This window comes from Meriones unguiculatus, chromosome 14 (genome assembly GCF_030254825.1).
Source record: "Meriones unguiculatus strain TT.TT164.6M chromosome 14, Bangor_MerUng_6.1, whole genome shotgun sequence".
Classification (NCBI taxonomy): domain Eukaryota; kingdom Metazoa; phylum Chordata; class Mammalia; order Rodentia; family Muridae; genus Meriones; species Meriones unguiculatus.
In genome coordinates this window covers 2957959-2981098 of record NC_083361.1, presented here as the reverse complement: position 1 = coordinate 2981098, position 23140 = coordinate 2957959, and the positions used below count along the sequence as shown (strand labels likewise).

At 51.6% G+C, this 23140-nt stretch overlaps 1 protein-coding gene across 1 annotated transcript in view; it reads left to right on the top strand.

Moving 5' to 3' along the window:
• Sptbn4 (spectrin beta, non-erythrocytic 4) overlaps nucleotides 1-23140 on the top strand; it is a 91710-nt gene that overhangs the window by 4446 nt on the left and 64124 nt on the right. The window contains exons 3-7 of the mRNA XM_060366504.1: nucleotides 12281-12432; nucleotides 13282-13455; nucleotides 17328-17419; nucleotides 18502-18582; nucleotides 20851-20966. Of these exons, the coding sequence (XP_060222487.1) occupies nucleotides 12281-12432; nucleotides 13282-13455; nucleotides 17328-17419; nucleotides 18502-18582; nucleotides 20851-20966 (615 nt within the window). The remainder of the gene's footprint in view (nucleotides 1-12280; nucleotides 12433-13281; nucleotides 13456-17327; nucleotides 17420-18501; nucleotides 18583-20850; nucleotides 20967-23140) is intronic.

The window sequence follows — 23140 nt, the reverse complement described above, 5'->3', positions numbered from 1 at the left end:
GGTGTCTAGCGAGGCCGCGGCTCATGTGTGTGGCTAGTGACCCTTCCAAGTGCGTCGGCGTCCACGGCTCGGCTACGTTGCCAAGAGCGGCCAGTGCTCCTTGAAGAACGGCTTTGAATTCTACTTAGTTCCAACTTATTTTAAGGGCAGGTTAAGAGCACTGGCTGCTCTTCCAGAGGCCCTAAGTTCAAACCCCAGCACCCACATGGTGGCTCACAGCCATAAAGGGATCTGATGCTCTCTTCTGGTGTACAGGTGTGCAGGCAGAGCACTAATACTCTAAAAAAAATTTTTTAAAAGTTCACATTTATATTTTTGTTTGTTTGTTTGAGACAGTTTTTCTGTGTAGCCCTGGCTGTCCTGGACTCACTTTGTGGACCAGGCTGGCCTCAAACTCACAGCGATCCACCTGCCTCTGCCTCCCTGAGTGCTGGGATTAAAAGCATGTGCCACCACTGCCCTGCCTGGCTTGTTGTTGCTGTTCTTTCTCAAGATGGAGTTTCTCTGTGTAGCCTGGGCATTCTTACAACACTCTGTAGACCAGGCTGGCCTCCACCTCAGAGAGCTGCCTGTCTCTGCCTCTCTAATGCTGGGATTAAAGGAGTGCACCAGGACTGCTGGCAGGATTTTTTTTTTTAAGACAAAAAAATCTCTCCATGTAGCTTTCACTGCTCTTGAACTTGCTGTGTAGACCAAGATGGCTTTGGACTCACAGAGACCCACTTGCCTCTGCCTCCTGATTACATGACTGCAAAGACACGTGACATCCCATCCCAGCTCTCGTCTTCTTTCTTTAAAATTTTACTTTTTAGGGCTGGAGAGATGGCTCAGAGGTTGAGAACACTGGCTCTTCTTCCTAAAGGTCCTGAGTTCAATTCCCAGCACCAACACGATGACTCACAATCATATAGTGAGATCCGGTGCCCTCTTCTGGTGCAAAGGCACACATGCAGGCAGAATGTTGAATAATAAATGTAATAAAATTATAATTTATATATATATTTATGTGAGCTCAGAGGCAGTGGTGGCACACTTTAATCCCAGCACTTGGGAGGCAGGGGCAGGTGAATCTCTGAATTTAAGACCAGCCTGGTCTACACAGAAAGTTTCAGGACAGTGAAGGATACTTACAGAAACCTTGTCTCAAAAAACAAAACAAAAAATTATTTTATATGTGAGTGTTTTTTTTCTGGGTGTATGTCCTGGTGCCTGTGGAGGTGGTGAACCTCCATGTGGGTGCTGGGGATTGAACCAGGGTCCTCTGAAAAAACAAGCAAGCCAACTCTGTTGGCTGTTGTCTTCCTGAGGCCAGGTCTTACGGTACAGCCCAGGAATTCACAACATTTCTTCTCCCTCAGCTTCCTGAGCAATGGAGCTTCTCCTGAAATATCAGATGGCTGGATTTTGGGACTTAAAAAAAAAATACTGTTTACATTTAAAAAGAAAAAGAATTTGTTATCTGTAAGTACGTGCTGGCGTGTGTGTGTGTGTGTGTGTGTGTGTGTGCATGTAAGAGCCCAGAGGCGTTGGAGTCTCTGGAGTTGGAGTTACGGGTGTCTGTGAACACCTTGGTTGTGGATGCTGGGAACTGAGTCCCAGTCCTCTGGAACAGGTGCTGTGTGTTCTCAATTGCTGGGCCATCTCTCCAGACGCCTTGTTTACATTTTTATTACATTTACTGACTTACTTGCTTATGTGTCTGTCTGTTTGTCTGCACATGGCACAGCGTATGGACAGAGGTCAAAGGGAGTCTGTGCTCGCCCTCCATCGTGCGGTTCTGGAGACTGAGTTCAGGTTACCACACTTGCTGGCAAGCATCCTCACACACGGAGCCATCTTGCTGGTCCAGGGCTTTGGTGTGTGTGTGCTGCTAACATTTCCTCCGAGAGGGTGAACAATGCCTGGCCCCTTCCCTAGGGTCTCAGCGACAAGCCAAGGCATGAGGCCACCAAAGCTCAGGCTCCTCAGGCGTTTGTGCTTATGTACAGAGCATGGGTGATAAGGAGTGTGGGTGTGCCCTTCCAAAAGGCCCCGCTGGAAAGGCCTTGCAGAGATGCCGGCCTCCCTCCCCGCAGGGGAGTCCCCTCCTCAGTCTTCCCTGGCCTGTGTGCTCATGCCCCCTCTGAGGCCCTGCACAATTAGGGTATTCGTCACATGGTAGGAGCAGCAGGTAATGGGGGGGGGCAGGCTGCTCCTTGTCCTCCTGTGGGAAATGTCAACACTCAACAGGTTCAGCTGTGCCGACCCTTTGCAGTCTGACACAGCTCAGTTCCCAAGAATGGTGGTCGTTTGGCTTGTGGGCTAGTTTTCTACAATTGTGTGTGTGTGTGCTTTAAATTTTAATATAAAAAGTTTACCTGCCCTAGGGGGCGGTGGCGCAGGCTTTTAACCCCAGCACTTGAAAGGCAGAGACAAGCGGATCACTGAGTTTGAGACCAAGCTGGTCTACAGAGTGAGTTCCAGGACAGCTAGGACTACACAGATAAACCTTGTCCCGACAAGAAATGAAAATCCTTGAAGACCCCAGACAGAACAAGTTTACGTGAATGAGTGTTTTACTTGCATCTGTGCACCGTGTGCATGCAGTACCCGAAGAGACCAGAAGAGGGCGATTAACTGTCCGCATCTGTTGTCTTCCCCCTATTTTGTTGAGGGAAGGCGTCTCCTTGACCTTGGGATTTGGATTTTTCTGAGCTAGACTTGAAGTCTCAGGGCTGGGGTTCCAGGCCTGGGGGACGCCTGGCTAAGGGCATGCTGGCATCCAGACTCAGCATCCCGGAGCACAGCGAGTGAGTGCTCTCCCCCCAGCCGTCTCTCCAGCCTCCGCTTGCTTTTCACTGCGCGTGTGCATGAGGCACCTGTGTCGGTGTGCTTGCCGTGGCATCCAGGCACTCGGACGTCTGGGGAGAACTCTGCGGAATCATTTCTCCCCTCCCACCTTACCGGGATGCCAGGGACAGAACTCATGTCACCAGATTTGCACAAGCAAGCGCCTTATCGGCTGCGCATAACGCTCGCTAGCCGTGTTTTCTTTTCTTTCACCACCCCCCAAGACAAGGTCTTGCTGTGTATCCTGCTTCAGCCTCCTGTGTGCTGGGAGTGCAGACATGCCTTGTGGCTTAGGCTGGTCTCAAACCTCCAGTGTTCCTGCTCGGCTTCTCAACCACTAGGCTCCCAGACATTTATCGCTGTGCCTGGCACCCTGCACGCCTTTGTCTTTGGTTTAGTCACTCAGTTTTAAGCTTGTGAGTTTCATCCCTGCTGTCCTCTACTCACGGTTGGTTCCTTTCCTCACTGTGTACTATTCCACAGTGTAGATGTGCCGCAGTCTCTCTGCTCACCTGTGGTGCTTCTCAGTTGCTTCAGGTCGGGACTGTGACAGACGGTGACTGTCAGCTTCTAGCCCAGGTTTGCGGGGAGCATACACACTTCTGGGTGGCTGGTTCGCTCGGCCGGGAGTGAACCTGTGGAGGGTGATGGGTTCGCTCTGGCGGGAGTGAACCTGTGGAGTCCTGGAGTATGTGTATTTTTTACTTTGTGTGTTGCTGTGACCACAGCATTCAACACAGACAACTCAAGAGCACCCACTCTTCAAAAGGTTCAGTTCACAGGAGAGGGAAGCCGTGGTACTGCTCCTGGTCAGGGGCTCCTTACGTCTTGGTAGATCAGAAACAGGAAGTGCTAAGCGGGCCAGTCAACACTTCACCCCTGATCTCGTGGCCCTTAAAAGAGGACTACTGAGGCAAAGCAAACCGAACTGAACCAAACCAAAAGAAAGAAAAGAAGGAAGGAAGGAAGGAAGGAAGGAAGGAAGGAAGGAAGGAAGGAAGGAAGGAAGGGGGGGAGAAGACCATTAACTGGGCCCAAGTGTTCAAAGACTCGGGAGGCACTTCAGAGTCAAGCGACACCAGCGTGTAGCTGAGTTAGGGGGAATGGCCCTTTTTGTTTGTGTTCTTTCTAAAAGCATTTTCCATCCCCATCCCGACTGTGTGAACAATTACGGCCAGGCCTGGTTCTGTGCACTGCACCCTCAGAATGTGAATGGTAAAGGCAGGAAGACTGAGAGATCAAGGTCATGGCTGCCCACATAGTCAGTCTGAGGACAGCTCAGTCCACATGGTCCACATGAGTCCCTGTCTCAACAAATGTGTGTGCCGACACTCATGGGGGCCAGAACATGACATCAGGGGTCTTCCCCCTCTCTCTCTTTTGTGAAACAGGGTCTCCCAGTGAGCCTAGAGCTTGTCAGTTTGGATACACGGGCTGGCTGGCGAGACCGGGGGTCTGCTCGACTCTACATCCACAGTACTGGGGTATGCACGCTGAAAGACCTAGTTTTTTTCTTTTTTCTTCCCTGAGACAAGGTTTCTCTGTGTAGCCCCGAAGTCTCCTGGAGCTTTCTCTGTAGACCAGGCTGGCCTTGAACTCAGAATTCCCCTTGCCTATGGCTCCTGAGTGAGGGCCTAACTTTTTAATATAGGTTCTGACACATCAAATTCAGGTCCCTGTGCACAGGTGTATGTGTGGGTGTGTAGGGGAGGGCAAATACTTTCTGACTGAACTCCATAGATTTCAAGCATGGAGGTGAAGGGCCAAAGAGATGCTAGAGAAAGAACAAGAGATGCCCAGGTGTGGGTATGAGCTCACGAGAGGTGTCCAACTGCGAATGTCTTATTCAAGAAGTCTTTGAATGGGGTCTGGTCGGATCCCAGCTACTGGGAGGATCAGGGATTCAAGGTCATCCTTGTCTCCACAGGAAGCTCAGGGCTGTGCTGGGCTATAGGAGACCCTGTGTTACAAAGCGGGCCAGAGAGGTGGCTCAATGGTTAAGAGCACTTTATGCTTTGTAGAAGACCCATGTTCGAGTCCCCTCACCCATTCAATAGCTCACAAGCTTCTGTGCTCCAGGTCCAGGGCTCTGGTGCCCTCTTCTGGCCCCTTCGGGTGTCAGGCATGCCTGCAGTGCGGGTACACTCATGCAGGCAGAACATTCATACACATAAAAAGGAAACAAGTAGAAAAAGAAAAGGAAAGCCAGTGTGGGCCCACACCATTAATCCCAGCGCTCAGCACTCAGCGGGATCTCTGTGTGTTTGAAGCCAGCCTGGCCTACAGAGAGAGTTGCAGGACATAGAGAAGAAGAGAAGGAAGAGGGAAAAGAAGAAGAACAAAACAAAACAGGCTCGTTGTGGTGGTGCACGCCTCTAATCACTGTAACAGAGGCAGAGGCAGGTCGATCTCTGTGAGTTCAAGACTAACCAGGGCTACATAGTAAGCAAGCAAGCAAGCAAACAAACAAACATAAAACCAAACAACAAAGACCAGAACAAAAATAATTCTTTGATCAAGCCGTGGCACTACAGGCTGCACACTCAGCAGTCAGGAACTTAAGGTGTGTGTGGGGGAGGGGGTTTGAAAGTTCAAAGCCTGGGTAGCGAAAGTAGTTCAAAGTCGACCTGCACAAATACTGTGACTGTTTAAAAAAAAAAAGTAAAAAGAACTCTGGTAGTATCTCTCAGTGGTAGAGCCCCTGCCTAGAATCCCCCAGTGAGGGGCTAGGTGTGGCTCAGTGGTAGAGCCCCTGCCTAGAGGGTCCCAGTGAGGGGCTTGGGTGTGGCTCAGTGGTAGAGCACCTGCCTAGAATCCCCCAGGAAGGGGCTGGGGTGTGGCTCAGTGGTGGAGCCCCTGCCTAGAATCCCCCAGTGAGGGGCTGGGGTGTGGCTCAGTGGTAGAGCGCCTGCCTAGAATCTCCCAGTGAGGTACTGGGGTGAGACCTAGTGGTAGGGTGCCTGCTTAGAACAGAACAGGCAAGATCCTGGGTTCAATACCTAGAATTGTCAACTCAAAAATCCTTTTCTACTCCAAAGTCAAGGAGACATTTTTTCACATTTAGATTGTAAATCAAATGATGCTAATTGCTTACTATTGTGTGGTATTTGGGTCAAAGTCGTTGTTTTACCATATGGATATCCTGTTGTTTCAGCTCCATTCATTGAAATGATTCTACCTTCTCTACTTAACCTCAGTGTACTTTAAACATGACGACCATATGCCCATGGATTCATGAATGGACTCAGTGGTACTACCATTGAGCCATGGCCCCCAGCCCCTCACTGGGGGATTCTAGGCAGGGGCTCTACCATTGAGCCATGGCCCCCAGCCCCTCACTGGGGAATTCTAGGCAGGAGCTCTACCACTGAGCCACACCCCAGCCCCTCACTGGGGGACTCTAGGCAGGGGCTCTACCACTGAGCCACACCCCAGCCCCTCACTGGGGGACTCTAGGCAGGGGCTCTACCACTGAGCCACACCCCAGCCCCTCACTGGGGGATTCTAGGCAGGGGCTCTACCACTGAGCCACACCCCAGCCCCTCACTGGGGGACTCTAGGCAGGGCTCCAGGAGGGCATCTCTGATTTTTATCTCAGCTCTATACTAACAGATTGTGATCAGAAGGTCCCAAATCTCACAACATTGTCCCTTATGAAGTCACCATTCATGTGGTCCAGGATAGGTTTCAATGAATATTTTTGAGTATTATCAAAATAAGATTACACACCAAAACCAAACAAATCAAACTAACCAACCAAACAAACACAAAACAAAACAACAAAAACAAAACCAACAACAACAACAACAACAAAATCATCATGGATCTTGTTACTTCAACCTTGAGTTCCTAAGAAGCTGGAATTCTCCAGAGTCTATTAATAAAAAAACCTCAGGTTTCCTTTACAAATGGGAGGCACATACCTATTATAATCCCAAAACTTGAAGAATAGAGGTAGAAAGATCGTCACAAGCTCCAGGCCAACCTCATCTACAAATTTCAGGCCGGCTAGAGCCACAGATTGAGACCCCCTCTCAAAGGAAGGCAGGCCCAGAGAGGGGAGACAGCCTTGAGAGGCCACACAGCCTCCTGTTAGTCTCGGGCCCGAATCTACTTGTCTGTGTTGGGCCCCCCTCTGGGGTGTACTGCGTTTCCCTGGGCTTCACTATCATCCAAAACCCACTATGCGGCATGCCTATCAACCGTTGGAAGCTGAGCAGCAAACATGGAATTGTTTTCATCATCACATCTGAGTGTGGGATGAGGATCATGTGTTCACACTGGCCGCCCCCATGCAGTCCCCAAACAACAAAATCCATTTAAACAAAAATGGTGTTGCATTTGGGACTGCTGTTAACATATGTGCATTTGATTTCAAATGAGAGGTCAGGATGCAAGTTGAAATAACAACAAGAAAAAGTGTGTATTACCAGGAGTGTAAAGTGCTCACTTTAATAGTGGGATAGACGATGTGTTATTGGCTGTAGATATAGCTCAGAGGTGGAGCCCCTGCCTAGAATCCCCCAGTGAGGGGCTGGGGTGTGGCTCAGTGGGAGAGCCCCTGCCTAGACTCCCCCAGTGAGGGGTGAGGCTCAGTGGTAGAGCCCCTGCCTAGCAGGTTGGAGGCCCTAAATTCAGTCTCCAGCTCCACTGAAAAAATAACAAAATGTGTTTTAAGATAAAGGCAATCATTGGGGGGCTGGAGAGATGGCTCAGTGGTTAAAAGCACTGTCTGCTCTTCCAAAGGACCTGGGTTCAATTCCCAGCACCCACATGGCAGTTCAAACTGTCTGTAATGCCCATTCCAAGGGATCTGACACCTTCACACTAGTGCACATAGAATAAAAGTTAAATAAATTTATATATATATACATATATACATACATATATATATATATATATATATATATATATATATAAAAGGCAATCATTGGCAGGTTTCATGTGATGGAAAAAGGAAATAGATTGAAAATACATTTTATTAGTTCTTAACCAACAGCAACCTTCAAATTGTGCCTAATATTATTTGGGGATGTGACTGTCTGTGCTGTGCTGCTATAACAAACAGAGCCAACTGCACGTGTTGGAAAGGGTTCTGAGTCTTGTTGTTTTCTGGGTGGCCTGAGTGAGCGGCCCTGGCCAGGAAGACTCCAACAAGGCACACAGTGAATTTCTTTCTGTCCTGTGTTCTGGGGCCTGTGGCTTTCTAGCTTGTAGGAGTTGGGGAGGGAATAGGAAAACCAGGATGCAATTCCTTCCTTCCTTCCTTCCTTCCTTCCTTCCTTGCTTCCTTCCTTCCTTCCTTCCTCCCTCCCTCCCTCCCCCTCCCTCCTCCTCCTCCTCCTCCTCCTCCTCCTCCTCCTCCTCCTCCTCCTCCTTCTAACAGATCCTGCCTCAGCTTTATTTGTGAAAACAGCACAGGACACTGGTCCTCTGTAAATAGTGTGTAGGTGGGTGTGTCACACCAGTCCGTCTGTCTTCACATTAGCAGAAGCCTTTCCTACGGGGCCTTCACAGGGGCCTGGGCACCTTTGGGAGCCTGAGCTGGAGCTGAAGCCTTGTCCTTAGCTGGAGCTGTGGCCTCTGCCTTGGTTTACACCTTGGGCTTTGGTTGACAGAGCCTACGACCCTTGGACATATATGCAACTTCAAATCTGCTTCCCAAGCTTGGGGTGAGCGATGGAAGCCAGACAGATGAGTTTGCGGCTGGGCCCTTTGATAATTTGGCTGCAGGCTTCACAGGGGCTTTGATGGCGTCTGCTCTCGCACTCACCGCCTTTGTGTTCTTTGCCGGCATCTTCTTCAGTCCTTCTTGTTGTGCTTCTTGGCAAAGTGCATGTTCCTCAGGAACTTGGTGTCCACCGCCTTAGGAGATTCTTCGTGACTGGGGTTTCTTGATGCCATGTCTGTGCCATTTGCGGGGCTGGTCGTGTGTGGTGTGGTTCTTGGACTTGGCCATGTCTGCACGGTAACCCACAGCTCCCGCAGCATCTGGAACCCTTCTCTCTTCTCCTTCTTCTCCTTCTTCTTCTTCTTCTTCTTCTTCTTCTTCTTCTTCTTCTTCTTCTGACTTTTAGACTTTTAGTTATAAAATACAGACTCACAAGCTGTGTGCGGTGGTGCAGGCCTGTAATCCCAGCACTCAGGAGGCAGGGGCAGGCAGATCTCTGTGAGTTCGAGACCAGCCTGGTCCACAAAGTGAGCCCAGGAGAGCCCAGGCTACACAGAGAAACTCTGTCTAGAAAAAAATAAAAGTACAGACTCACTGGATGATGAAAAGGTGGACCCGGCAGAATGTGCTCAATGGCTGTGCTCATCCTGAGCTAAGGGCACTTGGAAATCAAGGCAAGAGGACTGCTGTGAGTCCAAGGGTGGCCTGGGCCTTAGAGTGACCCTGTCTCAGAAAACCAAATACGGGGCCGGAGAAGCGGTTCAGTGGTGAAGAGCCTTGGATGCCCTTTCAGAGGGTCTGGTTTGATTTCCAATATCCAGTGACATCTCACAACCGTCTGTTACCCCGGTTCCATGGGATCCCACTCACTCCTTTGGTCTCTGTGGGCACCATGCATGCACGTAGCACACACACATACAGGTAGGGAAAGCAGCCCTGTGCATAAAGTTGAAACCAATAATAAATTTTAAAATTAAATATGAAAATATCCAACATGGTCAATGTGCTACCCAGGAACTCCATGGTTAATTGTGTCATATTCTCGCCTTATTTGATGCTTCCCCTTCTTCATGGCCATGGCCCCAAATATAAAGTGGAAAATTCCAGAAATAATAATCACCTTATCATATACATTTCATTATATCATATTATTTTCCTATTCTACCTAATTAATCCAGTTATTTTGTTTTGTTTGCTTGCTTGTTTTGAGACAAGGTCTCTCTCTGTATCCCTGGCTGTGTTAGAGCTGGCTGTGTGCACCACCTCACAGGTCGGCTGCCGTTTTTTGCGGGGTGGATCGAGGTTGAGAGAGTCTTACACGGCCAAATCTCACCTTGAACGTCTGGTCCTTCTTCCTCTGCATCCCGCATTCTGGTGCAGCCGGTAAATTCAAACATTCAACCTTTCTAGTTTTAAGCTGGTCATTCTGGTCTGGAGAGACTGAGGCAGGGGGATGGTGAGTTCAAGGTCAGCCCATGCTATAAAGTTAGAACCTGTGTCAATAGGTGAATAAGTCAGTAAATATAAGAGACCCGAAATATTGCTTATAATACAATATGCTACATAAAGAAAAACAAAAAGGCTGGGCATGGTGGCGCATGCCTGTGATCCAGGCACTCAGGGGTGGGAGGCAGAGGCAGGCAGAGCTCTGTGATCCCAGCTGGTCTACAAAGTGAGGCCAGGGGCAGAGGAACCCTGTCTCAAAAAACAAAAACAAAACAAACAAACAACCCCAAAAAACAAAAACACACCAAAGATCCAAGCATCAAGCATGGTGTTCACAGTTTTCATCTCTGAATTTGGGAGGCAGGAAGATGGAGAATTTAAGGCCAGCCTCAAAGCAAATTCAAAGCCAGCCTGGGAGGAAAGAAAAAAAGAGAGAAAGAAAAAGAAAGAAAGGAAAGAAGGCCGGAGAGATGGCTCTGTGGTTGGGTATCTGGTGTAAGCCTGAGTTCAATCCTGGGATTCAAATCCCGTTTGGTGGAGGGAAAGGACTGATTGTCTTCCTACCTCTCCACATGCAGCTGTGGCACAGGCATGTCCTGACACTCATGGTTCCCTCACGGCCCCTCTTCAAAAAAGAAAGAAGAAGGGGTGGAGGGAAGGAGAGGCAAGGAAAGGGGCGGGAAAAATGCTTAGTGGGTAATGGTGCTTGCCAGATGACCTGATTCCACAGACACACACACTGGAAGGAAGTTGGTCTCTGATCCATTCAATAAACAAATGTTTAAAAATACTTAAAGAGAGAAGCAAGGCATGGTGGCGCACGCCTGTAATCCCAATACCCAGGGAGGCAGAGGCAGGTGGATCTCTGTGAGTTTGAGGACAGCCTAGTTTTCAAACAGATCCAAGACAGCCAGGGCTACCCAGAGAAACCCTGTCTCAAAAAAACAAAAACAAACAAAAGAAGTAAGGAGGGAGATAGCCTGCAAGAATCACACACGTCCCACATGGATAGATTCCTGAAGATTTCGCTGAGAGCGAGTGAAGCAGACAGTGGACTTCCTCGGCTCAGCCAGGCCTTGGAAGCTGTGTCTACTGCAAATATGGCTTTGGGCATCCCTGTCTTCAGGGGCCGCGCAGTCTCCCTCATGTCTCCTCCTCCACCGCCCACAGTCGCCAGCCGCCATCGCACTCCTTCCTGGCGTTGACTAGGCAAGCGAGCCCTCTACCTGCCACCTCCGCCATCTTACTGCTAACTCCTACCACGGGTCCCTTCCCCAGTCTGGCTGAGCCTCTGATCTTCCTGCTGTCTCTGATGAACCCTCTGCACAGGGCCAAGGACGTCCCTAGAACGCAGCTGTCTTCTAGGCCCTCCTCATCCCTACCCCCCAGCGGCTCCCCAGTGGCCATGCGAGTGTAACGGCCTCACTTCCTGAGGGCTCTGTGTGTTAAACGTCAGCGTCTAGAGCCGAGTAAGGAAGTGCGGACGCGGTTACAGAGGCCTGGCATGCTGGAAGTACCAAAGAAGGGCCCGTGAGGAGGAGAGAGAGGACCTCGGAGCGCTTAGCCCGGCTGACAGGTTAGCAGTTTAGGTTTGATTTTGTCTGAGATGGTGACAGACTGATGATGATGATGATGATTTTTGAGACATGGCCACTCAAAGTTTGTAGTTTAAGTTGGCCTTCAACTCTCCAGGCAGCTGAGGATGATCTTGAACTTCTGACCCTTCCTGCCTCCCAGGTGCTGAGATCACTGGTGTGTGCCACCATGCCCAGTTTAGAGGTTTTGTTTTTTAATCTCGGGAAGATGCACAATCAAACCTAGGAAAATCTCTGAGTTGGAAGAAGGGGGCACTTACCCAGCATGCACAGCTTCATCTATAGTGTTATGAAGGGGGGGACGGGGCAGCCAGATCAGGACCAGGGTGGGGTATGAGAAGAGAAGGCAAATGGGTAAAACAAAACAAAAAAGAGGTCTGAAAGGAACGCCAGTCAGGAGGTGGGCGGCCGAGCATATGTACATATTTTACGTATATGAATACTTAGCCGGTATGCGTGTGCTCACCACCTCCACTACGACGCCCACACCATTGTCACTCAGATACTGCGTGGATGAATGAAGGCATGGGGTCAGGACAGCAGGCTGGGAAGGGTCCTCCTGGGAACGCTGGCGAGGAAAACCGTGCAGCGCAGGCAGGCCATCACAGGGCGCCTAGGGGCAGGGAGGGGGGGCGGCCGGCCAGAGCAGGGCCTGGGCCTGCAGGAGCCGGGAGGGCGGAGGAGGGGCGCGGAGGCCGGGGTGGGACCCCTGGGAAGGCTCAGGCTCCGTTCCTTCCAGACGAGCGAGAGGCTGTGCAGAAGAAGACCTTCACCAAGTGGGTGAATTCGCACCTCGCGCGCGTGGGCTGTCACATCGCCGACCTGTACGCGGACCTGCGGGACGGGTTTGTGCTCACCCGGCTCCTGGAGGTGCTCTCGGGGGAGCAGCTGGTGAGCGGGCCTGGAGGGCGCGTGCGGGGTGGGGGGGGGTGAGGGCTGGGGGCTGACCAGGGACCCCCCACGGGGAGGCGGGCTTTGGGGAAGAGGCGGGGCTTTGGGGAAGAGGCGGGGCTCGTGCGGGGGGGGGGGAGAGCGGGAAGGGTGTGTCTGCTGGGGGGGCGGGGCTCCCGAGGGAGAAGGAGCTGTGTTGGGGGGCAGGGGAGGGGGGCAGCGGGCGGTGTGGAGAAGGGCGCAGCGGGGACAGCCGAGTTAGGAGGTGGCAGGCGGCGGCTCTGTCAGGCGGGAAGATGCCCGCAGTGGGTGGACGGAGGGAGGCCGGGGATTGCAGTTGTGGGGCCGTCGAGGTTGGGATGGTGAGGCCCAGGTCACGGGTGTCCGGGGACAAAGGCGGAACTGTGTGAGTTGGTCTGGTTTGGGCTGAGGCTGTTTTGGGGTCGCAAGCAGTGTGATTGTGGTTGGGCAGCGAGTCGCTGAAGGACGTGAACCCGGAACTCCCCTAGACGTGAGGGACACAGCTACGTAGGAGCAAAACCCAATGGCAGGAACTGAGCTACCAAAAAAAAAAAAAGAAAAAAGGGAGGGGGCGGGGCATCACCGTGAGGGGTGTAGGCAGGCCAAGAGCTCACCTGAAAGAACTATCAGTGAAAAGAAACACGGGCTTGTGGAGGGAGGGGCAACGAGGCAGCCCAGGCTAGTCTGGTGGCTCCCGCTAGCCTTGAACCCAAGGACGATGAGTCTTGGCTGAGACTGAAGGGGCGTGGCCTTGGCGAGGAGGGAGGCGGAGCCGAGGGCGCCCTGCTCCTGGCCAGGTCCCATCACTCCCTGCTCCTGCTGCCCTAGCCGAGGCCCACGCGCGGCCGCATGCGGATCCACTCGCTGGAGAACGTGGACAAGGCCCTGCAGTTCCTGAAGGAGCAGCGTGTGCACCTGGAGAACGTGGGCTCCCACGACATCGTGGATGGGAACCATCGGCTGACGCTGGGGCTGGTCTGGACCATCATCCTGCGCTTCCAGGTGACCCGTGACCTCTGGGACCGCATCCGCACTGCCTTACTCGGTCCTAGACGCTGACGTGTAACACACACAGAGCCCTTAGGAAGCGTTAATCAGCTCACTTTACCAATGAGGAAGCTGGTGGGTTTTTAAATGACGGTGTGTGTGTGTGTGTGTGTGTGTGTGTGTGTGTGTGTGCATGTGTGCATGCCAGTACACTCCTGTGGAGATCAGAGGACAACTTTCAGGACCCAGTTCTGTCCTCCCACCACGAAGGTTTTGAGGATCAAACTCAGCAGTCCGAATTTTTGTTGATGTTTTTCAAGACAGGGTTCTCTGTATAGCTCTGGCTATCCTGGGACTCACACTGTCGTCCATGTTGGCCTCCAATTTGGAGACCCACCTGCCTCTGCTTCCTGAATGCTGATATTAAAAGCAAATGCCACCACTGAGGGGCTTTTTGTGGGGTGGGGCAGTTGAGACAGGGTTCCACTCTGTAGCCCAGGCTGGCCTCAGACTCTCGGTGATCCTGTGGCCTTGGCCTCCTGAGGGTCGGGGTTGCAGGCATTTAGGTCTGCACCCATCATGGTGGCTTTAATATTCTCAGCTGCGGCCCAGATCAGCCGATCTTGCTCCACTACAGACATGAACAGACAGTCTTCCTGCTTTTATGGACCTCACTGTGATAAGGAAGACTGACAATGAGCAAATACATGGATACAGCAGGCATGTAGGGAGGAAGGAGCGTCTTTAGGCAGAGGAAATTACCTCCCCCGCCCCCCCCATGACCTGCTTGTAAGTCTGGGGTGGGGGAGGGGCAGGGCCGAAGAGAATTTCATTTTTAAAGCTTTACAGAGACAAACAAAGCTACGCAGGAAAGGAGATTATTTTTAAGCAGTTAAGGGATATAAAATATCACACTAGCGTTGGTGAGATTTGGGCCAGAAAGTAGCTGGGATGCTGAAGGCAGAATTACACACAAAAGTGGAGGCTGTACCAGGTAATGCACCTGCCTTCCTCGCATGAGGCCCGGAGGTCAAGCCCGGGAGAGAGGGGCAGAGCATGCAAAGACATGGAGGTGGGACGAGCCTGGCATGCTGGAAGTACCAAAGAAGGGCCCGTGAGGAGGAGAGAGAGGACCTCAGAGCGCTTAGCCCGGCTGACAGGTTAGCAGTTTAGGTTTGATTTTGTCTGAGATGGTGACAGACTGATGATGATGATGATGATGATGATGATGATGATGATTTTTGAGACATGGCCACTCAAAGTTTGTAGTTTAAGTTGGCCTTCAACTCTCCAGGCAGCTGAGGATGATCTTGAACTTCTGACCCTTCCTGCCTCCCAGGTGCTGAGATCACTGGTGTGTGCCACCATGCCCAGTTTAGAGGTTCTGTTTTTTAATCACGGGAAGATGCACAATCAAACCTAGGAAAATCTCTGGGTTGGAAGGAGAGGGCACTTACCCAGCATGCACAGCTTCATCTATAGTGTTATGAAGGGGGGTGGGGCAGCCAGATCAGGACCAGGGTGTGGTATGAGAAGAGAAGGCAAATGGGTAAAACAAAACAAAAAAGAGGTCTGAAAAGAAAGCCAGTCAGGAGGTGGGCGGCCGAGCATATGTACGTATTTTAGGTATATGAATACTTAGCCGGTATGCGTGTGCTCACCACCTCCATGCCTGGTGCCCTCGGAGGTCAGGAGAGGGCACTGAATCCCCTAAAACTGGAGGGACAGGTGGTCGTGAGCCACCATGTGGGTGCTGGGAATAGAACCCAGGACCTCTGCAGGTGCAACAAGTTCTCTTAACGCCCTGAGCCATGTCTCCACTCCTATTATACCTGTTCTTAAAATCATGTCTCTGCTGTGGCGCACGCCCGCTATCCCAGCACTCAGGGAGGCAGAGGCGGGTGGATCTCTGTGAGTTCCAGGCCAGCCTGCTCTACAGAGTGAGTCCATGACAGCCAAGGCTACACACAGAAATCTTGTCTGGAAAAAAAAAAAGTGTCTTTGTACGGCTCTGTGCATGTAAATGCAGGCGATCAGAGATTAGAGGCGTTGGCTCACGGTGGAGCCCGAGTTCCAGGCAGCTGGGAGCTACTTGAAATGCGCAGTAGGACCTGAACTGTGTCCTCAGTAAGAGCAGTCTGTGCTCTTCACTGTTGAGGCATCCTTCCAGCCTCCGTTAAGGCCGGTGTTTGAGCCCAGGATCCAGTCCTCAAATACCCCCTGAGACCCTGGCATCTGCTCTAGAGTCTAAGCCATTAAACACTTTATCCAGGGGTGTGGAGACAGGAGGACCCCTGGGACTTGCTAACCACATAGTTGATCTGAATAAATGGGCTTCAGGTTCAGTGAGAGACACTGTCTCAAAAAAAAAAAATCAGAACTTGATAGAGTAAAACTTCTGACAGAGACCTATGACGCAGTCACACAAAGGTTCATGCATACTTGCAAAGAAGATTTTTTTTACTTGATTTTTGTTTGTTTTGTTTTATGTCCGAGACAGGGTTTCTCTGTGTAGCCCTGGCTGTCCTGGAACTCACTCTGTAGACCAGGCTGGCCTTGAACTCACAGAGATCTTCCTGTCTCTGCCTCCTGAGTGCTAGGATCACAGGTGTCCGCACCCTGCTCGGCTTGATTTTTGTTTTTTTTTTTTTTTGAGACAGGATTTCATATTGTAACCCAGGTTGGCCTGGAACTTGTTGTTGTTTTTTTTTTTTTTTTTAAGATTTATTTATTTTATGTATATGAGTGTTTTATCTGCATTTACACTCAGATCACACTATAGATGGTTGTGAGCCACCATGTGGTTGCTGGGAATTGAACTCATGACCTTTGGAAGAGCAGACAGTGCCCTTAACCACTGAGCCATCTCTCCAGCCCCGGCCTGGAACTTGTGATCCTCCTGCCTCAAGTCTTCCAAGAGCTGAGATAACAGATGATTTTTTTTTTATGTGAGAAAAATGTTCCAGGTATAGGGAACAGCCAGTGCAAAGGTGCTGAGGCAAAAAGTTGCAAATGCTTTAGTAAAATTGTCATTGATGAGTGTGGCAGAGTGAGCTGATGAGAGCAGGGTCAGAACTTCCTGAAATAAAAGTGGGAGGAAGTTTGTTTTTGCCCTAAGTGAAACAGAATCATAGTGGTGCAACCTTGTGGCACAAGCTTTTAATTCTAGCTGCTCAGGAGGCTGAGGCAGGAGTATCGGAAATTCTAGGTCTGCTTGTGCTACATAGTAAATTCAGTGTTAACCTAGGTAACTCAGATAGATACTGTTTCAAAACTGAGAATGGAAAAGAGCTTGCCTAGAATCTGCTAGTAACAGGCTGGGAGCATGGCTCAGTGGTAGAGCTCCTGCCTAGAATCCCCCAGTGAGGGGCTGGGGTGTGGCTCAGTGGTAGAGCCCCTGCCTAGAATCCCCCAGTGAGGGGCTGGGGTGTGGCTCAGTAGTAGAGCCCCTGCCTAGAATCCCCCAGTGAGGGGCTGGGGTGTGGCTCAGTGGTAGAGCCCCTGCCTGGAATCCCCCAGTGAGGGGCTGGGGTGTGGCTCAGTAGTAGAGTGCCTTTGTAACATATGAGAGGCATGTGATATGACCTAAGAATATCCATCATCCCTCCTTGTACCCTGTGGAGAGCTGACTGTGCAGGGAGATCAGCATGAAGAACACCACACTGGCCTAGGCAGGAGGGGATGGTGGCTTGAGTCAAAGCAGTTACCCACAAACTCTTTGCAGCCTTCAGGAAAATGAGACCTGAACTGACCCCTTCCTCCCAGTTCGTGGACACCCGCCCACTATCGGACCACTCACAGTCCTGAATCCCGCCAGCTTCCCCTGGCGCCCAACACCTTCAATAGCGGAAGGGGTAGTGCCCAAAGTCATGCCTGTCTGTTCACAGATTCAAGTCATCAAAATCGAGACGGAGGACAACAGAGAGACCCGCTCAGCCAAGGACGCTCTGCTCTTGTGGTGCCAGATGAAGACAGCTGGGTGAGCGCCCCCTCCTCACAGGCAGGTGGGCCCGCAACCTTTGGGGTTCGCTCCAGAACAACAGCTTAAGGAGACATGCATGTCCTTTGTCAAAATGTCTGTCCCAAACTGGTAAATTAAGTGTTTTTCTGACCCTGGTGAACAAAGCCTTCCAAGAGTTTCAAAAGCCAAGCTCAAAGCAAAGCTGGTAGCATCCTTGAGAGGAGGCATGGAGGAGCCAGCTCGCCTTACAGCACCAGATCTGGGTTTGATCCCAGGTCTGCCAAAAAAGGAAAACAAAACAGAATCTCCCAAACAGCAATGCTGACAGAGGTGGCTGTGCCCAGCCGGGTCCTGTCCCCTCTAGTCCCGCCTCCCTCAATCCTGCCACTCAGGATATTTAACAGGCACCTATGCACACCCCAACATAGGTATGTATGTCCAAGCTCCGGCCTCCTTGCCCCCATCAGCCGTCGCCCCTCCATCTAAGGCTCTGCTGCCTGGGCCGTGAAATTCAAGGTCTTTCCATGTGACTGAGAGGAGGGGGTGGGGCAGGCTGGAGTGTGTCTCCTCAGACCCCCACCGCTGTGGTCTACCTATGTGGGTCATGGCACACGCTCCAGTGCCCCACGGCTCGGGGGAGGGGGAGCGCGAGGAACAGATGGGAGGGAGGTGGGCTTTGCAGACCTTACCCTGCCACGCTGTGTCTGGTGGAGCCATCTGTTTCTCTGTCTGTCTTTACCTCAGTCTGCTTTTCCTTGAAGCTCTCGCACCCATCCTCCACTTTCTTCCTTTCTCCTTCTGCTCTCCTGCCTTCCTGTCTCTCTCCCCTCCATTTTCTCCCATCTCTGTCTCTGTCTCCCTTGCTTTTTTCCCATCACCTCCCTTTTTTCTCATTTGCTTTTTTTAATGTCCCTGACTTTCCTCTTCCATATATCTTACTTATTTTATCTGTCCATCCATCCATCCACCCATCCACCCACCCATCCATCCCTTGATCTTTGTATGCCCATTGAACGTTTACTGTTTGTTTCCTCACTCCTACTCTCTCCTCCTGACTCACCTCTGCCTCTGTCTTCCTCTTCCCTCCCCCCCCCCCCCAGCTACCCGGAGGTAAACATTCAGAACTTCACCACCAGCTGGAGAGATGGCCTGGCCTTCAATGCCCTCATCCACCGTCACAGGTACCACCGGGCTCTGCCCTCCCTCCGCACATCCTCCGGGCACACACCTGTACACACTCACTCACTTCCCATTGTATATGTGTCTTTCTCTCTTTCTCCGAGGTACAGTGCACACACCCACACACACTCTTGTCCAGCTCACACCCCTGGATCCGTGTGCACAGATGTGCGTGGACGCCCAAAGTGCGGAACTCACTCCATTGTCGTAGTTTGCTTTCTATAGCTGTGATGAAACACTGACCAAAGTCAGTTTAGAAAGGAAAGGGTTTATTTCATCTGACAGCTCCCAGGTCACACTCCGTCACTGTGGGAAGTCAGGACAGGGACACGGGGCAGGAGCCTGGCAGCAGGAACTGAAGCAGTGGCCAGGGAGGAGTGCTGCTTACTGGCTTGATTTTCTGCCTGCTGGGGATGGTACTGCCCACAGTGGGCCGGGCCACCCCTCGTCAATCATTAATCATTAATCAAGATCGGTTTGATGGCTGCATTTCCTCAGCTGAGGCTGCTGCTTCTGAGACAACTTGTGTCAAGTTGACGAAACACTAGTCAGCACACGGGCAGATACCCAGACTGTGAGGGGCTGGAAGTGTGGCTAAGTGGCAGAGCCTTTGCCTAGCACGTGGGAGGCCCATTGACATGCACATCCAGGACTGGGGACCTGTTCCTAGTGGACTGTCCACTCTAGAATATCCCCAGAGCCCTGCTTCCTGGATTCCTGCACACTTGTGCCCCACGGCCTAACACTACACAGGCTGAGGGCTGAGTGTCCGGAGACGTGACACTCACATCTTAACTTACCAGATGACAGATGGGGAGGACTGAAGCCTAGTCTGGAAGGAGTTAGTTCAGATGCGGCCAAAGCCAGCACCCGGCTTTCCCCGGCTCGTGTGTGCGTTCTCACAGTCCCCAGCCTCACACATGCGTGGGTGGATCCAGACATCTTCCTCCCAAGGAAACTCACAAGCTGTGTCTGGGTCAGGGTCACTCACAGAATGCCCTCTGCATCCCAAACACTAGCCCATCGCTCCCCGAGTCCTTCAGTATTCACTGGCCCAGCAGGCCTCTGCTCTTCTCACCATCCCCATTCACAACGGAGCACGCCCACAGAGAAAGGGGCGCTGAGGCAGAGCGACTTAGCCGAGGTGCGGCTGAGCTGGGCTCAACCCGGTGGGCCGGTTCCTGACCGCACAGGTCTAGCCTGACAGGTGATGTGTGCAGCAGGCTACCCATGCACATGCCCTGAGCACTGCCTAATGCTGCATGCAATACACACACTATGCATGTATGTGCGCGCCCCTCCCCCACCACGTACTGCTATCCGGGAATACCCCAGCAGAAGCAGACAGGGTGGCGCACGCCTTTCATCCCTTCGATGAAAAGACAGTCTGATCTACACAGCAAGCTCCAGGACAAGCAGAGCTACGAAGAGAGAGCCTGTCTCAAAAGTCCAGACAGACAGACAGACAGACAGACACACATACACACACTCACACACACACACCCCAGAAGGCCCTGACACCCAGCCCGGTGGCCTGAGCTTGTTTCTCAGAGCCCATATGGTTGAAGAAGGGTTAACCCCTGAAGTTGCCCTCTAACTCCCACATGAGCTGAGCTGGCGTGTGTGCCGCACCCCCCCCCCAAATCAATACATGTAGGTTACAAAAACAACGTAAATATAGATGGGTGGTGGCAGCACTCGGGAGGCAGGGGCAGGCGGATCACTGTGAGTTCGAGGCCAGCCTGGTCCACAGAGTGAGCCCAGGACAGCCAGGGCCACACAGAGAAACCCTGTCTCGAAAAAACAAAACAAAACAAAAAGGTAAATTAATGTGTGTGCCACATAGGTACACGTGGCCTGAGCATGACAGAATGTCTCTGAATGCACCAGAGTACACAGCGGTACCATAAGCACACACACCGTGCCGTGTGCAAACCACACAACACATGCCGCCACCCCAGACCCACAGGCAGGCATCTCGGGGGCTTGTTGCTCAGAGCACGCATGGACAGAGCCACTTGTCCATGTACATAGGTAAATACACATGAGCACATGCTCACACATACCCTACCCAAGGACGCATGCCTCGGCACATGCTTGCCTAGGCCCCCAGCACACACACACACACACACACACACACACACACACACACACACGTTTCCTCCTCGGCGGTGTGCCCCTCCCCTGGGTGGGGCTAGGCGAGGTGTCTCTCCACCTGCCTGCCCCCTTGGAGCCTGCCTGCTGCCTGCCTGCTCTGTGCTCCTGCCCAGGCCTGATCTGGTGGATCTCAGCAAACTCACCAAGTCCAACGCCAACTACAACCTGCAGAGAGCTTTCCGCACAGCCGAGCAGCACCTGGGGCTAGCGCGGCTGCTGGACCCCGAAGGTGAGCCCCTCCCAGCCCCATCTCGGATCCCTCCCAACTCCACTGTGAAAGTAACCCCACCTCGCCCAGGGCCACACCAGAGCTCATGTCATTCCAAATCCACCTCACTCCCCAAGCCCTCCTCACCTCCATTCCTCTCTCTTCCCACCATGTCCTCCCTGTCCATTCTCAGTCACACTCCACCTCATCCCGATGGACCCTGCCTCTCCTCACCCTTGATTCCATCTGCAAAGCCCATGTTTTTACTTCAGCCCCAGCTTTAAACCTAACACCCTCTCCAGTCCTCAACAATATCTCCATCCACAACCACAACACCTCTGACCTCTGACTTCATTTCTTTCTTCTTTCTTTCTTTCTTTTTCTTTCTTTCTTTCTTTCTTTCTTTCTTTCTTTCTTTCTTTCTTTCTTTCTTCTTCTTCTTCTTCTTCTTCTTCTTCTTCTTCTTCTTCTTCTTCTTTTCGTTATTTTGGAACTAAACATTGAACTTAGGACCTGGCACTTGATAGGCAGGGACTCTACACTGAGCCACACCCCAGCCCCTCACTGGGGGATTCCAGGCAGGGGCTCTACCTCTGAGCCACACCCCAGCTCCTCACTGGGGGACTCTAGGCAGGGGCTCTACCATTGAGCCACACCCCAGCCCCTCACTGGGGGATTCTGGGCAGGGCTCTACCACTGAGCCACACCCCAGCCCCTCACTGGGGGGTTCTAGGCAGGGGCTCTATCCTAACTGAGCTATAGCCCAGTTTTCTATTTACTTTTTAATTTTGATACAGAGTTCTTGAGTTTGCCATCTTCTTAGCTTTCCGAATGTCTGGGATAATGGGCCTACCCTCCAGACCTGGCTTTTACTTTTTACTCCTTTCTCCTTCCCTATCCTCATATCTGATCTCATTTCTATCCTGGCTCACTCTACCTCCAGCCTCTGCTCTGGCTTCCCTCCAGCCCCTTCCCATCGTCTGTCTGTCCCAGTCCCACTCCTCACTCATCCTCTGTGGCAGTGTCCAGTGCTCCCTGGCAGCTTCCTTTTCTGAGTACAGACCACATAGCTGGGCCGGTTATGTCACCCTTCATCCTCTCCCTCTTCTCTTTCATCCACACACTAATCTTATCGAAGGGTTATTTGTTTATTCGTTTGTTTTTGCAGTGCTGGGGAAGGGACCTAGGGACTTGCACATACTAGGCAAATGCTTTACCACTGAGTCACATCCCAGCCTGTCAATTCTTTGTTTTGTTTTGTCTTGACTTTTGAGAGGAGGGTGTTCAAGACAGGGTTTCCCTCCGTAGCCCTCGCTGTCCCGGAACACATTCTGTCTGTAGACTAGACTGAACTCAGACTCAGAGATCCACCTGCCTCTGCCTCTCCTGGGATTAAAGGCCTGAGCCACTCACTACACCTGGCTTCAAGGGTGTTTTACAGAGCTGTAAATGAAGGCTACATTTATTTCTCTTTTTCTTATTAAATACCCCAAAATGATGCAATTTAGAGGAGAAAGGGATTATTTTTGCTCACGGCGTCAGGTTCTGGCCCATCTCTGTGGGGAGCAGGAACTCCCAACAGCTGGCCACTCCCCAGTCCAGAGGAGAGAAACGCATTCCTGGGTGCTCCTGCTTGCTTGCTTGTTTCTCCACTCAAGACAGGTCAGGCCCCCTTGCCTGGGGAATGATGCCTCCGAGGGTGGGCTGGGACTTCCCACATCAGTTAGACCATCCCTCGGAGGCATGCGAGTCACCATGGAAACTAACCATCACACCCACTGTGTGCTGAAAAGCAGTAAACACAGTCTTGGCCCCTGATAGCTGTGTTCAGTGTGTGCACATCACAGATGCTGGAGGGTGTCGGTTTCCTGCGGCAGAAACGAGGAATGAGGGCTGGATGGAGTGTCCCAAGGCTGGAATGTCAGCACTCGGGAGACTGGGTCAGGAGGTCAATGAGTTCAGAACCTGCCCATGCTTCATAGTGAGAACTTGTCTCAAAAATAAAACCACACAGATGTGTGTCTGTTTGATATTCGTGTTTAAGTAGCACTGGAATTTGTTGAGTGCCTCATCTGTGGCTATTTATCCTTTTTTAAAAATTAAAGAGTTTGAGCCAGGCAGAGCACACCTTTAATCCCAGCACGTGGGAGGCAGAGGCAGGTGGATCTCTGTGAGTTCTAGGACAGCCAGCTCTA